This window comes from Hydractinia symbiolongicarpus, chromosome 5 (genome assembly GCF_029227915.1).
Source record: "Hydractinia symbiolongicarpus strain clone_291-10 chromosome 5, HSymV2.1, whole genome shotgun sequence".
Lineage (NCBI taxonomy): Eukaryota > Metazoa > Cnidaria > Hydrozoa > Anthoathecata > Hydractiniidae > Hydractinia > Hydractinia symbiolongicarpus.
The window spans coordinates 13,697,304-13,710,691 of NC_079879.1; the positions used below are offsets into that span (position 1 = coordinate 13,697,304).

At 46.8% G+C, this 13,388-nt stretch overlaps 1 protein-coding gene across 3 annotated transcripts in view; it reads right to left on the minus strand.

Moving 5' to 3' along the window:
* Positions 1-13,388, minus strand: part of LOC130644913 (medium-chain acyl-CoA ligase ACSF2, mitochondrial-like) — a 40,247-nt gene that overhangs the window by 1,717 nt on the left and 25,142 nt on the right. For 2 of the 3 annotated variants that reach the window (XM_057450699.1, XM_057450701.1), the window contains exons 15-19: positions 13,316-13,370; positions 12,702-12,788; positions 12,376-12,428; positions 12,249-12,306; positions 12,032-12,100 (exon numbers count right to left, since the gene is read on the minus strand). In XM_057450699.1, the coding sequence (XP_057306682.1) occupies positions 12,032-12,100; positions 12,249-12,306; positions 12,376-12,428; positions 12,702-12,788; positions 13,316-13,370 (322 nt within the window). Of the gene's footprint in view, positions 1-12,031; positions 12,101-12,248; positions 12,307-12,375; positions 12,429-12,701; positions 12,789-13,315; positions 13,371-13,388 lie in introns of those variants that run through there. The other variant, XM_057450700.1, reaches the window with a different exon arrangement.

Sequence of the window (13,388 nt, forward strand, 5' to 3'; positions counted from 1 at the left end):
GCAGCAGTTCAAAGTACCATTCGTCATCTATGCAGACTTCGAGAGCCTGTTGATCCCGATAAAAGAGAATGCGAAGGAGATCAAGACGAAGAAGCTTAACAAGCACGTACCATGTGGCTGGTGCACGTATAGTACCTTTGCGTACGGGTCCGTACCGGATCCATTGTATGGATATCGCGGTCGGAAATGCGTGACGAAGTTCATCAACCACCTGGAGGTAAAGCGACTCTACGCTACCTTCCCTCAGCAGGATATGTTGCCCCTAACGGAGATACTAATGAAAGAACACGACGAGGTCCCAACATCTCATATCTGCATGAAGCCCTTCGATGATAACGTGAAAAACCGCAAAGTCAGGGACCACTGCCACTACACAGGGGTATACAAAGGCGCCGCCCACGCACAATGTAACCTCAAATACAAGATACCCAGCCACGTGTCCGTGATCTTACACAATCTCTCCGGATACGACGTGCACTTGTTCATCCGAGAACTCGGAGAAAAGTACGACACCCAGGATATTGGTTGCATCGCCGAAAACACTGAAATGTACATCTCCTTCAACGTAAAAATCAAGGTACCCATTGGGGGTATGGGGTACGGTGATGGTGAAATGTATAAGAAGATCGAGATCAGGTTCATCGACAGTTGCCGCTTCATGGCATCAAGCCTGGAAAAATTAGCAAGCAACCTCATCGGCACAAACGCTGCGGGTATGAAATGTCAGCAGTGCGCGGATACATGTCTGGAATTTCAGGGCATCGATGATGAGTATGTAGCGAGATTTTGGTGCAGGGCTTGCGGCTCTAGTACCACGAAGCAGCTAGACATGGAGGAGGTAAAGGCAAATGTACCAGCCATGGCGAAATTTAACACCGAAGATGATGTATTCAGGCTGATGCTTCGAAAAGGCGTCTACCCCTACGAATATATGAATGCTTGGCAGCGATTTAAGGAGACGGAGCTACCTCCCAAGGAGGCATTCTACAGTAAATGGAATATGAAGGGCATTAGCGACAACGACTACGAGCACGTGAAAAAGTATGGAATGTCATGGGCGACTACCACGACGCGTATCTCACCACAGACGTCCTGCTACTAGCCGACGTCTTCGAGAGCTTTCGAAGCGTGTGCCTGGAGAACTACAAGCTCGACCCTGCCCACTTCTACAGCGCACCTGGTCTCGCCTGGAAGGCAGCGTTGAAGTACTGCAGCTCCTCACGGACCCCGAAATGCTCCTGATGTTCGAAAGAGGCATCCGTGGGGGCATAACCCAAGCTATGCACCGTTATGCCATGGCCAACAACAAGTACATGTTGGGGCAATATGATCCGGAGATCGAGTCGTCCTACTTGCAGTATCTCGACGCCAATAATCTGTACGGCTGAGCGATGCGTCAAGACCTGCCCACGCATGGGTTCAAGTGGGTGTCCAACGTTGAATCTTTACCGAGAAGCGGATCGCGAAGCTCGTCGCTGACAACAAGCACGGCAACATCTTGGAAGTTGACATCGACTACCCAAAGAGCTTGCACGACAAGCACAACGAGTTACCGTTTCTACCAGAGCGCAAGGTGGTTCACAAGGTCGAGAAACTTATACCGAATTTAGAACACAAGCGGAGGTACGTGGTGCACATCAGAGCCCTTCACGAGGCCCTGAAACACGGGCTCGTGCTCAAGAAAGTCCACAGAATCATCCAGTTTAACCAGAAGCCATGTCTGCGGGGGTATATCGACCACAACATGAGGCTGAGAACCGCCGTCAAAAACGAGTTCGAAAAGGACTTCTACAAGCTTATGAACCTTTCCGTATTCGGCTAGACCATGGAGAACCTGAGGAACCACAAAAACATCCAGCTGGTTACCAACGAGGACAGGTATACGAAGCTCGTCATGAAGCCAAACTTCAAGGGTGGAAACTACTTCAGCAGCCACCTCATGGGCGTGGAGATGGGTAAGACTGAGCTGAAGATGAACAAGCCGGTGTATATTGGTCAGGCTTTAGACATGTCGAAAGTGGTGATGTACGACTTCCACTACGAGTACATGCAGCCCAAGTATGGCAGCAAGCTGCGGATCTGCTACATGGATACTGACTCCTTCGTATACCACATCAGAACGGAGGACTTTTACCGTGACATTGCCGACGATGTCGAGGCACGTTTCGATACGAGTGCCTACAGCAAGTATGACAACAGACCTCTCCCAACGGTAAAAACAAAAAGGTGGTAGGCCTCATGAAAAACGAACTAAGCGGAAAAATCATGACAGATTTCATCACCCGGAGACCGAAGCTGTATGCTTACAAGAGCCTCACGAAGGAGGGTGGGGATCGCAAGGTGAAAGGTGTAAAGAAGTGCGTCACGAAGAAATCCATCAGCTTCAAGGACTACCAGCGCTGCCTGGAGGAGGGTATTGATGATACAAAACCTGCGTCTGTATCCAAAATAAGGGGCATAAGGTCTACACGCAGGAAGTGAACAAGTTGGCACTCAATAGGCTGGATGACAAACGGATAGTGCAACCAGACCAGATCACAACGCTCGCTAGGGGTCATTATCGCTTAGCAGCTAAGGAGAGCAAATAAATGGAGATATGTTTAATAATCGCCGTGCTACTGCCATACGTCTTGATCGTGTTTTGCTTCTTTCGCTATCGACGTCTAATAAACATGGTTCGAGATATTGCAGAGATGATATTCGACAAGTCGATACGCCGGTAGAAGCCCTCGAGCAATAACCGGCAGAAGTCGTTCATAAACGTCAAGTCCTGAAGGATGCACGCAAGTGTAAACAGCACCTGCTAGCGAAGAAATGCACCGAAGCCTTCCTCGACAAGGCCTCACCCGAGGTGATCGACAAGATACATGCTGAGTACGTTCAGCGTGAGCTCCAGGAAGAGGGCGAGAAGACTGCCAAGGCCTTGTCAACTCATGCCATCACCATGTATACGAAGGCCATAGGCAACGTGGTTCCCCTTGATAGTCCCGAGGCTCTACGCCAAGACCTGGAAGGGGACCCTATAATCCAAGAATCTATGGCGGGCCTGGGGATACTAGTCTATTCAGCCTTTGGAAAATTCCTTGCTCCACTGCTCGTCGCGGCCCATACCATTAATCACACTCAGCTCTCCTCGAAGCAAGATGGTGAAAACCATGAGCAAGATGGTGAGCCCGAGCGTGAGTAAAAAGAGGGAATGCTTTTGTAAGTCTCACGACTTACAAGAAATGAGACAATAAGAGAGAGCTATCACAAGACCAAAGCACCCAGGAAGAGTTGCCCAGGGGCACAGGTTAGCGGCACAGAATAAAGAGAAAAAGGAAAAAATGAAACAATAACAAGGTATAGTCAAAACCAGTTCATGAGCCAGTTCTGGTGCAAGTTCTGGAGCAAGTTCCGTACAGTCAGGTGCCGTATATCTTGGCGGAGGCCTTGTTGTAGTACTCGCGGCTTGCGTGGCAGCAGTCTATTACATTTTCCCACGTAAGGGCGCAACCAAGCACCAGCCTGCTGAAACCCCAGAGCCACGTTCGCACATGAAAAAGCAAGAGCATCCCCAACACGATATCGACATTTTTAAGATGCGTGGTAATCTATAATAAATGAGTTCAAACGTGACATCTCAACAAAAGGAAATTATCGACATGCTCTACGAGAGTGTGGTCGATCTCGGCTTCACCTTAGCCTATGCGATGGGAGGGAAAAAGTTCCTCGGGATTACAAGTCCCTCTACCAAAATGGATACCAGCGATGTTCTCAAGATGGTGGCTTACTTCTCTGCAGACAGGGCTAGTCGTGAGATGGCTGTGCAAAAAGGTTGGATACCCGCGAGTATCGTGCCAAAGCCGAAATAAGTGCCTGCAAGGTTTGTGTCTGCCACTGTGGCAGACACAAAGGGCTCAGAATAAATGGATCTAGTTGTAAAGGAGCCGCATACAGCAATCTTCACGGGACCTACCTCGTGCGACAAGACGCAGCGTGTATTGGACCTCCTGGAGAACGAACACAATGGTCATTTTCACAATATAGTGATTCTATGTCCAACGATCCGCTGGAACAGGACCTATCTCGATAATCCGGTGCTGTGGGAGGACGACTACGTCTTGCTGATAGACCCCAAGGAGCAGCTCTTTCGATGGATAGGAAAATTGTCGGAGCTCCTGGCGGGTGAGGAGACTTTGTTCATCATCGACGACATGATAAGCGACGAATCTATAGACAAAAAGCGACAACCCTTGCTCGAGCTCGCTGTCTCGGGGAGGCATCGGGGACGTCTCTGGTTGTTAACGCTCTCTTACACCGCTTTGCCGAAGAACCTCCGCCGACAGAAGAAGCAGTTGTTCGTGTGGTACCCTTCGGAGCGTTCGGACATGAGGATGATCGATGAGGAGAAGAACCAGATAGATGACTGGGAGGGGATGAAGGCTTAACTCAAAAAGTCAAAGCATGCCCGCCTTTGGATCAGACTTGAGCATTTTCGGACTTGGAAGATTTTGGAGTGACGCGGGTGTAGTACATACACCTGATCAGGCACGCATAGGCGGAGAACCCACGCTATTACTGATCTCCAAGGTGTGGACAGATCTGTCTACACCCAGACACAATTCTACTGACGGAACCAGGCCTTTATTGCTTTCTCCTGATTTTTGTAGCTCGATCGAGCCACAAAAACAACAAAATTACCAATGTTTTACATGCTCCGGAGGTACTTCAACATCCTCTGGTACTAGCATGAGTTCTTCTGACACAAAGCTTCGATCAGGCCCACTATCGAGATAGTACAACAGATGGGTACTAGTCACGATACAAGTGGTACTTGATAGTTGCGCGCTTAATTTCGACCCCTTTGCCCTCTAGCAGCTTGCTCACGGCAGACTTGACTCTGAGCCGTTGTCACACTGGAAAACCCTAGGGTATCGTAAATGTCCGGCTTTGTATATGTCCCTGATCATGTCAGGGTCTCGAGGCTCCATCGATGCCTGTGAGAATATACTTGTACGTGTTTCCATACAGCTTGTCGAGGGGCATATACAGCAAGTCAAATTGGTGCATTTCGTTGGGTTTCGTGATGTGAAAATGTGGATATTGAATGCGTTTCGGGCCCTTGATGTGTCGGAGCTAGAGCAGTTCACGAGTCAGCCAGTTAGTGACTTTGTTTTTGGAGAGACCACTCTGGTCCCGCAGCAATTTGATCGCCTTGCGTCCAGTCCATAGATGTTCCGGGGTGTAGTAGATTTGGCTTAGCTTTTCCGCTTCTTCAGCCGTAACGATATGATTTGACATGTTTGTTACATGTCAAAGCGACCTTACATATACTTGTACACTGCAAAGCCGAGAAGAGCCAAGGAGCCAACAATAAACGTGAGTTCACCGTCAGCTTGCTGCATGGAGGGTACTTAGAAATCGGACAGTTTCGGATCCTTTTCGATCGTCGCGATATAGTAGTGTTTCATACCTTCGTCGAGCTCTTTAAGGCTTTCTCCGGCTTGCCTCTTCAGCTCTCTTTGCTTTTGAAACCAGTTTATCCCAGTTTGCCTATCTCGAACCCATTGCTCCAGAGCAGCTTGAAGCTTCTCAATAGCCTTGTCATGCCTTTTTCTCTCAGCTTTACCGTGCCCGCTGAGTTTGCTGAAAAGGTAATTACTCCCCGAGAATGCTAGGGTGTTGATCAGCGCACCTCCTGCCATAATTGCCAAAGTTGCCATGTTTTAATTCAGTACTCCACACTGTGAAATCTCCCGTCTAGGATATTGAGCTGGGGATCTTGCAGTAAGTACACATAGGCCTTGAAATCCCCGCTCCCGTCAGCTTTCTTGGTCATGTGCAGGGTAATACCGTCGGACAATCTTTGCAAGGGCCTGCCACTACCATGCAAGCTATTCTCTGGACTACCGCGAAAGTCCACAAACAGCGCGTACCTTTCCGTGAAGAATTGGCCTATGGTCACTTTGCTATATGCATCCCCAAAAAGCTGCGCCAATTGCTCGAGATGATCTTTCGGGAGCATGGCATGCGAGTAGAGTTCGTTTGGTTCACCTTCCACCGTAATCGAGATCTTCTCGATGTTTGGGTTGTAAAAGACCTCGTTATTACCACCATAGGCTTTTGATTTTATCGGATTTACGAACAATAGGAGTATACCCTTCAGAGACTTGGCGGGTGTGTCGATTTGCAAGTTATAGCTCGTATCAGCCGTTTTCATCGTTACAACTTTGCTGCGGAGTACCACCTAGTAGGGCAGGGCGAGTCTCGCATACCTTGACATCATAGCGCTCGCGAAACCCTCGTGGGTTACTTTGTCAAACTCGAGCGCGATGTTGGTGATCTTGTACGTAGCGTCAGCGAGTTTAGCCGCGTAGATCCAGAAGCTGCCGTTCCCGCGTCTTTGATCACGTCACCGTACGCCGCAAAGTGCAGTACGAACTGAAGCCTGTCGTAAAATCCAGCTTGATAGAATGGTAGATACTTCGTTAACTCAAACATTTTACCGAGGGGATGGTGAAAGTGTTGCCGTAAGCTGCAGCGATCGCCTTTTCTTCAACATTTCCCACGTGGTCGCTAGCCTTTACTTGGAATGCTAGGATGGTACCGTCGTTGGGGTTAATACCTTCCAAAATTAAGTTGTTCTCGCGATCGTAATTGGGCAGCCAGAGGTCTCTGTAAGTAGCGATTACGTTGTAGTCGCTAATGTTCTGCACTTCGTGACAATTCAAAGAGATACGAAGGTCCCGCAACAGGGCCTTGCCGATGTTGCTGACGCTTGTGCGCTTGCTGTTAGTACCCTTGAGCTCCAGATCAAAAAGGAGCTTCAGAGAGCCGGGGAAAATTACATCTTCTTTGCCCTTGTTTGGTACGTCGACGTACAAGTCTTCGTTCTGATTAATCGTCGACGGGACGTGCGACACTTTTACTCGCTGCTTCTTCCCCTTCATGGCCATCATAACCTTGGCTTCTGCATAAGGATCTAGCTTTGTTCCAAAACTCATGTTTATTATAGCGAGGGTTTTCGTTCAATAAATGCCGATTAATCCAATATACGAAGAAGACTTTACGCCAGAGTAAGACATGTCAGAGGATCCCGAGGAGTTCAATAGCGAGATCCTTCGACCCAAGGATATTCCCGGGCACAGCACTACGCCCGCAACACCTTAACGAGGCACCACGACGAGGCAGACTACTCTCACGGCAAGGCAGAAGATACTACGATCCAAAGTTAATAGCCTTTACGAAGCTCTTGGGGATGAGCTGGGTGCGCCTGTTGATGGGAGGCATTACGACAGGTTTAGAATGGGTGAGGATAACCAACTTGTCATTTAAAAGGTTGTGAAGGGGAAAAGATCCCTACCGGAATTAGTACTTACATTGCAAGATGGTAGCTTTCCAACTATTGGACAGCTGCGGAAGTTGTTGGGTAGTACGCGTATGGAGGCCATAGGTTTTGATGCATATCAGACACAACACAATGATGGTAAAGCAGAGGTCCGGGGCATCATTAACGATATCGATCATGTCGTCAAAAGGTATGAGCGCGGAGCAAGGGCCAGGGATATAGAGATACTGCCGCTGCTCGAGAATGCCGTTGATGACACGGAAAGTCTGATAGAAGAAACTTCAGGCAGCGCAGCCTTCACGGGGTGTGAAAGAAAAGGGCTCAACCTCGAACTTTAAACGCTCCGTGGTAGCATCAAGATGTTAAAAAGCAAGATGGTCTTTTACGACAGCGAGATCAACAAAGTAGAAGCCAAGGTGAAGAGGCTCGAAGCAAAGAAAGCTACGCCTGGAGTAACCGAGGATCAGTTATCTATCTGGGATAGTGATATAGACAAGGCTAAAAAAAATCTAGAGGGACTCCATGATCTGAAGGAAAAAGCACTAAAAGCACACGGTATACTTTCCTTCAGTACCCAGAGCCAACTGCTACACATCAAAGATACGCTGATGAAAATCGCGGGTGATGATAAAACTTTGGTCGAAAAACTCAGGATCCTATTCAAAGAGCAGGGTATTATTATAGCCAGTATCGTCTCAGCTGTGGGTCTCCTGATTTCAACCATCGTGCTCACCGTTAATGGAGGAAGTACAGGGGCCGTAGCAGGAAGTACAGAAGGAGGTGCTGGGGGCAAGAGTTTTGTGCGGAAACAGCTTGAAAGACTCGGACGGTTTCTTGAGTACCTAGCAGGTAAAGCAGGTGCGGCACTACCAGGGATCATTGGTAGCGTGGTCTTATTCAGGGTAGCGGCGAGAGTTGTCGAATTCGCGGCTCATCACTTGTATATGACCATGGCTGCCGTAGCCGCTTTCGTCGTGGCTTACGTCGGGAAGAGATGGAGGTAGTCGTATATTCACGTCTAATTTGTTGATCAACACATTAGACTAAGCCTTCTTAAGCCAGATGTATGCTAGGATGAGGCCTACTCCTACCAAAACCAGCGCGGCCTTAGTATCCTCGTGCTGCCCGAGGGGTTCCTTGGGAAGGGGTGCGGCGGCCCCATCCCCCTGATATCAGGATGAGGTGTGGTTTTCTTCGACTTGATAGTCTGCCTAGGATGTGTGAAGGCTGCCCCATGCTTGACAGCAGTGCCCAAGGCTTTGGTATTCAGGCCAGCTCCACCCCTACGCCTACGTTAGAGGGCGCCATCAGAACATTATTGTTATACCCCACGATTTTACCAATGCGGAGGTCCATGTTGGAGGGGATCATGTACACGTTGGACATCACGGCGAAGTTTACCGGAGTCCGTGCGTACTGGAGCACCTTTTGGAACTCGCTGATGTTGTGACCCACGTTCTCCTCACGTTGAACCATGGACTCGAATTTCTGCAGGAGGATCTGTCTCGCCGTGAATTTATTGACGTTAGAGCCTAGGATGGAGGCCTTGGCACTCGCTTGGGATCCTAGTATCAAGATCACGTAAACGTGAATACTCTCGCTAAGCCTCTTCAGGCCTTCCGATGTTAAACCCTGGCACGTGGGGATGATAAATTTGGCCACGATATTCAAACCTAGCCTGGAGCAGGGCACGAGGATCGCTCTGAAGTCGATCAGCATTCGACCCACGTGGCTTAACCTCTTTACCAATAGCAATTTTACCATACGTAGGGAGATCGAAAAAGGCCTCTATAAGATAGAGGATCTCGCGACCATCGTCAACAGTCAAGCGGGGAGTAAGATTCAACTGTTTGTGCTGAAAAATGATTTATGTAGGCTCCGGGTTAATAACCACTATACTGTACAAATCGATAAGCAGTTGCGGGATATTATAGATTGGACCCTCAAGGAACAACAGGATGATGAACAGTATCCCAAGGGCAATTATAACGGTGTGTACAAGGCCAACGTTTATCAGCGTCTGAGACTCGTTTGCTCTCAGCTGGATAAGAATGATTGCCTACTAGATGGGAAGGAATCGAAAATTCTTGCCCTCCTCCCCACGAAGGAGCTGAATGCCTGGGGAGATATGTTGACGTGAAGTTTCGAAAACCCCACGTACCTTCCCTTAATGAGTTCAACAGACAGGTTAGATTTTAAGTTGACGGACGAGTATCATAAGGATAAGAACGTCTTGTTGGTGGGATTAACGACGTGTCTTCTCATAGAATAAATATGACTGACATTGTTAAGCTTTACCCGAGCTTACCTTCTGCACCTCCGGAGGGTACGGATGATACTCCACTAGTCTACAGGCTCAAGAAAATCGAAGAAGTGGAACAATACTTGCGAGCTGAGATTAAAGAGCGGACAAGCTCGCTAAAACGTTCAAGATGCATGGCACGTGGGGGAGGTTCTGCGACCACGGCTTGTTAAGCATCAGCATCATGACATCTGGTGTTGGAATAGGGGCGTTGGCTTCGGGCCTGGGGGCTCCCCTGTGCATAGCCTAGTCATGGGTGGGATCACTATCGCCGTAGGTCTGGGATAAGCAGATCTACGGAACGCTGGGAAGAGACTGGGTGCAAAATCCAAGAAACACGAAGAGATAAGACTATTGGCAGAGACCAAGCTTAACTCTATCATTGACTTGATCTCGAGAGCCGTGGAGAATGGAGTCATTAGCGACAGCCTAATTATGCCGGAGAAGCAAAAATACCTGGTGCTGAAGGAGCAAGCCCGACAACGAACGCGCAAAATCGTGGACTCTATCAATGAACGGGAGAGACAGCAGCTTGTCGCGCAAGGTCGAGAGGAGGCCAAGGAAGAACTGCTCAAAAAACTTCAATCTGCACAGTATGTCAGCGGTACTTAGAGTCTCAACAGCGTATTCATAGGGTCTACTGTGTTGTTCAACACACTAGATCACCTGCTACACAATCTCAAGTACTTCTCCACTGTTTTGGTCGATGAAAAGACCACAGTAATATACGACATGTCGCTGCTTTACAGCGATCTGTCTCGAGCATTGCTCAAGGTTTTCCTGCCAGCTAATCCTGGTACAAGGCTCGCAATAGGGCTGAAGACAACCATAGAACCTTGAGAAGCCACCTACAATACAGTGAAGCTCTCATCATCATCAGAGTCACTAAAATAGCAAGTGCCGTATCCCTCAATCTCTTTGTATTTACACTCTTCCAGGTAGGTCTGTACGTAGTAGTTGCGCCCTTGATTGTAGATATTCGCCAGCTTGATGATAGCCTTACACTCGCAGCTTTTTGTGGTATCTTTTTCATGTGAAATTTTGTTCTGACCTCGCCATCCCACTTCTTCAGCTTGGTGCTGAGGTACCGCCCTTTTTCACGCTGGTGTTGCTGAACCAAATCCCCTCCAACTGACTCACCTTGGTCAGGATCTCCTCGTATTTAGCCAACCACTCGGAATAGGAAGCGAGGTCGAACGACATCGTTAGCGCGGAACCCACTGTATTGGGAGACACCCTTGGAGCGGATCTTTTCAGGGGTTTTTATCAATAACGGTGGTAGGTTGCCTTCTTGGTCCTGATACCCTATCACGAAGCGCTCATCCTTGCATTTGTTTGCTGGAATTGGATCGCTCAGCACAAGGTTTTCAATGCTCACTTCTTCGATGTTTAGCGGTTTCGAGTTGGTGTAAAAGTCTTCGGATTTACTAGTTTTGTTTCCAAATTTCATCAACATCCTCTTTATTGTAGAGACAAAACCTCAACCCCAGTTTTTTCTATGTCGTTGCACAATGACAACTTACGCCATTGTACGTGATATACTCCTGGTAACAGGACCAGCAGAGCGGCCTATCTCTTATGAAGAATCTTTGTCCGCAGCGACATCTGTCATAGGTGTCGAGGATACGATTTGTCTGGAACATGCTTGAGCAGCCAGGGGTACTCTTGAACCGCCCTAGTACACATTTCCTGGGTCTTGAAATGGTCTGGAACATCTTTGAGTATCAAGGGTTCCACCTCAACAGCCCTGGTGTACATTTCTTGCGTCTTGAAACCGTCCAGAACATGCTTGAGCAGCCATGGTTTCCGTCCGACAGCTCTAGCGCACATTTCCCGGGTCTTGAAATATTCTGGAACAATCTCGAGTGTCTGGGGTTCCTGTTTAACCTCTCCGGCCCACATTTCCTGGGTCATGAGATGATCCGGAACAAACTTGAGTGCCCCGAGATCATCTTCATCTGCCCTAGTACACATTTTCTGGGTCTTGAAATGGTCTGGGACGCGCTTCAGTGCCAGGGGATACTCCCTAACCTCCATGGTCCACATTTCCTGGGTCTTGAGATTTTCGCGGGTTTTTTCATGTCGGCTCATGTGCATATTACATCGCAGCCTCAAACAGCAGCCATGGATTTGAATAGGGAATACCCCCCCTCCCCCTACTCAAATGCATTGATGTAATTGTTGGGGATGTCTTGGAACCTGGAATATTCCCTCGATATTGCGCATGACCCATTTGAGATGATATATCGGAATTGCCGGATTCGCCGATTTTATCGGATTTGGGGAATTCGCTAATTGGGATGATATCGTGTGCGTGAGTGTGCATCGCGTGCGTTTGCGCTAGAATATACATTTTCCTATCTCTTTCTTTGAAATTTTTAGAACATCTACAAGTATACCTTTCCCGATATCGTCATTGGATACTCTTCCACGAATTCAATATACTTCGGAATTTTGTAGTGAGCAATCTATGATAAAAAAATCCGATCATTATACTCCTTCCTGGCAAAACGAATTAATTCCACGATTGATCGTCGGAAAAAATTACCAGCCAATGAATATGCGAAAAAACATTGCGAGCGAATTATATTCCACATCGTAAACAAACTGACTTACTTTCCCTTTGCAGAATTCTTTGATTTCATCTGAGGTAGCTTCAACATCTCTTTTCAATCTGTAAAGAAAAACGTAAAACAGTTAAGCTGGAATGTACACGTTGAAATAATTTAATATAATTACTTACTTGATCCAAGCGCAAAGTTCTTCTCCTAATCTTTTGTCAGGAACTCCAAAAATCTAAAATTTAACAAGCAAAATTTGTCAACAAATGTACTAATCATCAATACACATCGTTCGTTACATTAAGGATTATTGTATCAAATGTGCGCGCAACAGGCTGTAATAAAAGGTTGTATAAATCTTATAAAATTGAACTGTTTTATTGATAAAGAGACAAAAAAATTACATGACCTTCATGAGGAAATGACTACAAAAAAATACCGCACCACATTCTACAACATAGCATGAAGTTAACACTACATCTAGTTTATATCAACTTGAAATACCAACCTGGACATCTTCAATTTTGGGATGCTTGTAAAGAAAGTTTTCGACTTCGGTCGGGTAAATATTCTCACCACCACGAATAACCATATCCTTCAGAATTAACAGCACAAATTCACATAAAATACTTCAAACCAGTGTGTCCACTCAAAAGTTAACTTCGATTTTCCTGACATTTTTGACATTCCTAACATTCCTGATATTTTCATAAAATTCCTGGCATTTTCGAATTTTCTCCCCCTAAATTTTCATATAGTGACGCTGATGAACTAGAAGACTGTTCAAGGAAGAAAAAAACATGCAATATACACGAAGAAAACAGAAAAGAAGCAAACAAATATAAGCTGAAGATAAAAACTAACATTGAAAAACTTTATATTGAAATGAAAAAGATTGCTTGCGGAAAGTTTATGATATTGTCCTGACATTTTGCCTAGATTTTTAAAATTGCTGACAATTCAAGAATTTGCCCAAGCATTGTAATATTAAAACCGGACGTCCGCTCATACTTTACGTACAAAACTTTTAAACAAATTAAATTTTGACCATTTTCTCTGATGTTTTAATACTATGCCAAAATTTCTCTTCCAAATGAAAGTCTTATAGTGCTACATCCTCACCTTCAACCTACCAACAACCTTCGTATATCCTTCTTCATCTATCGTTCCAATATCCCTGCAAGCCAATAAAAAC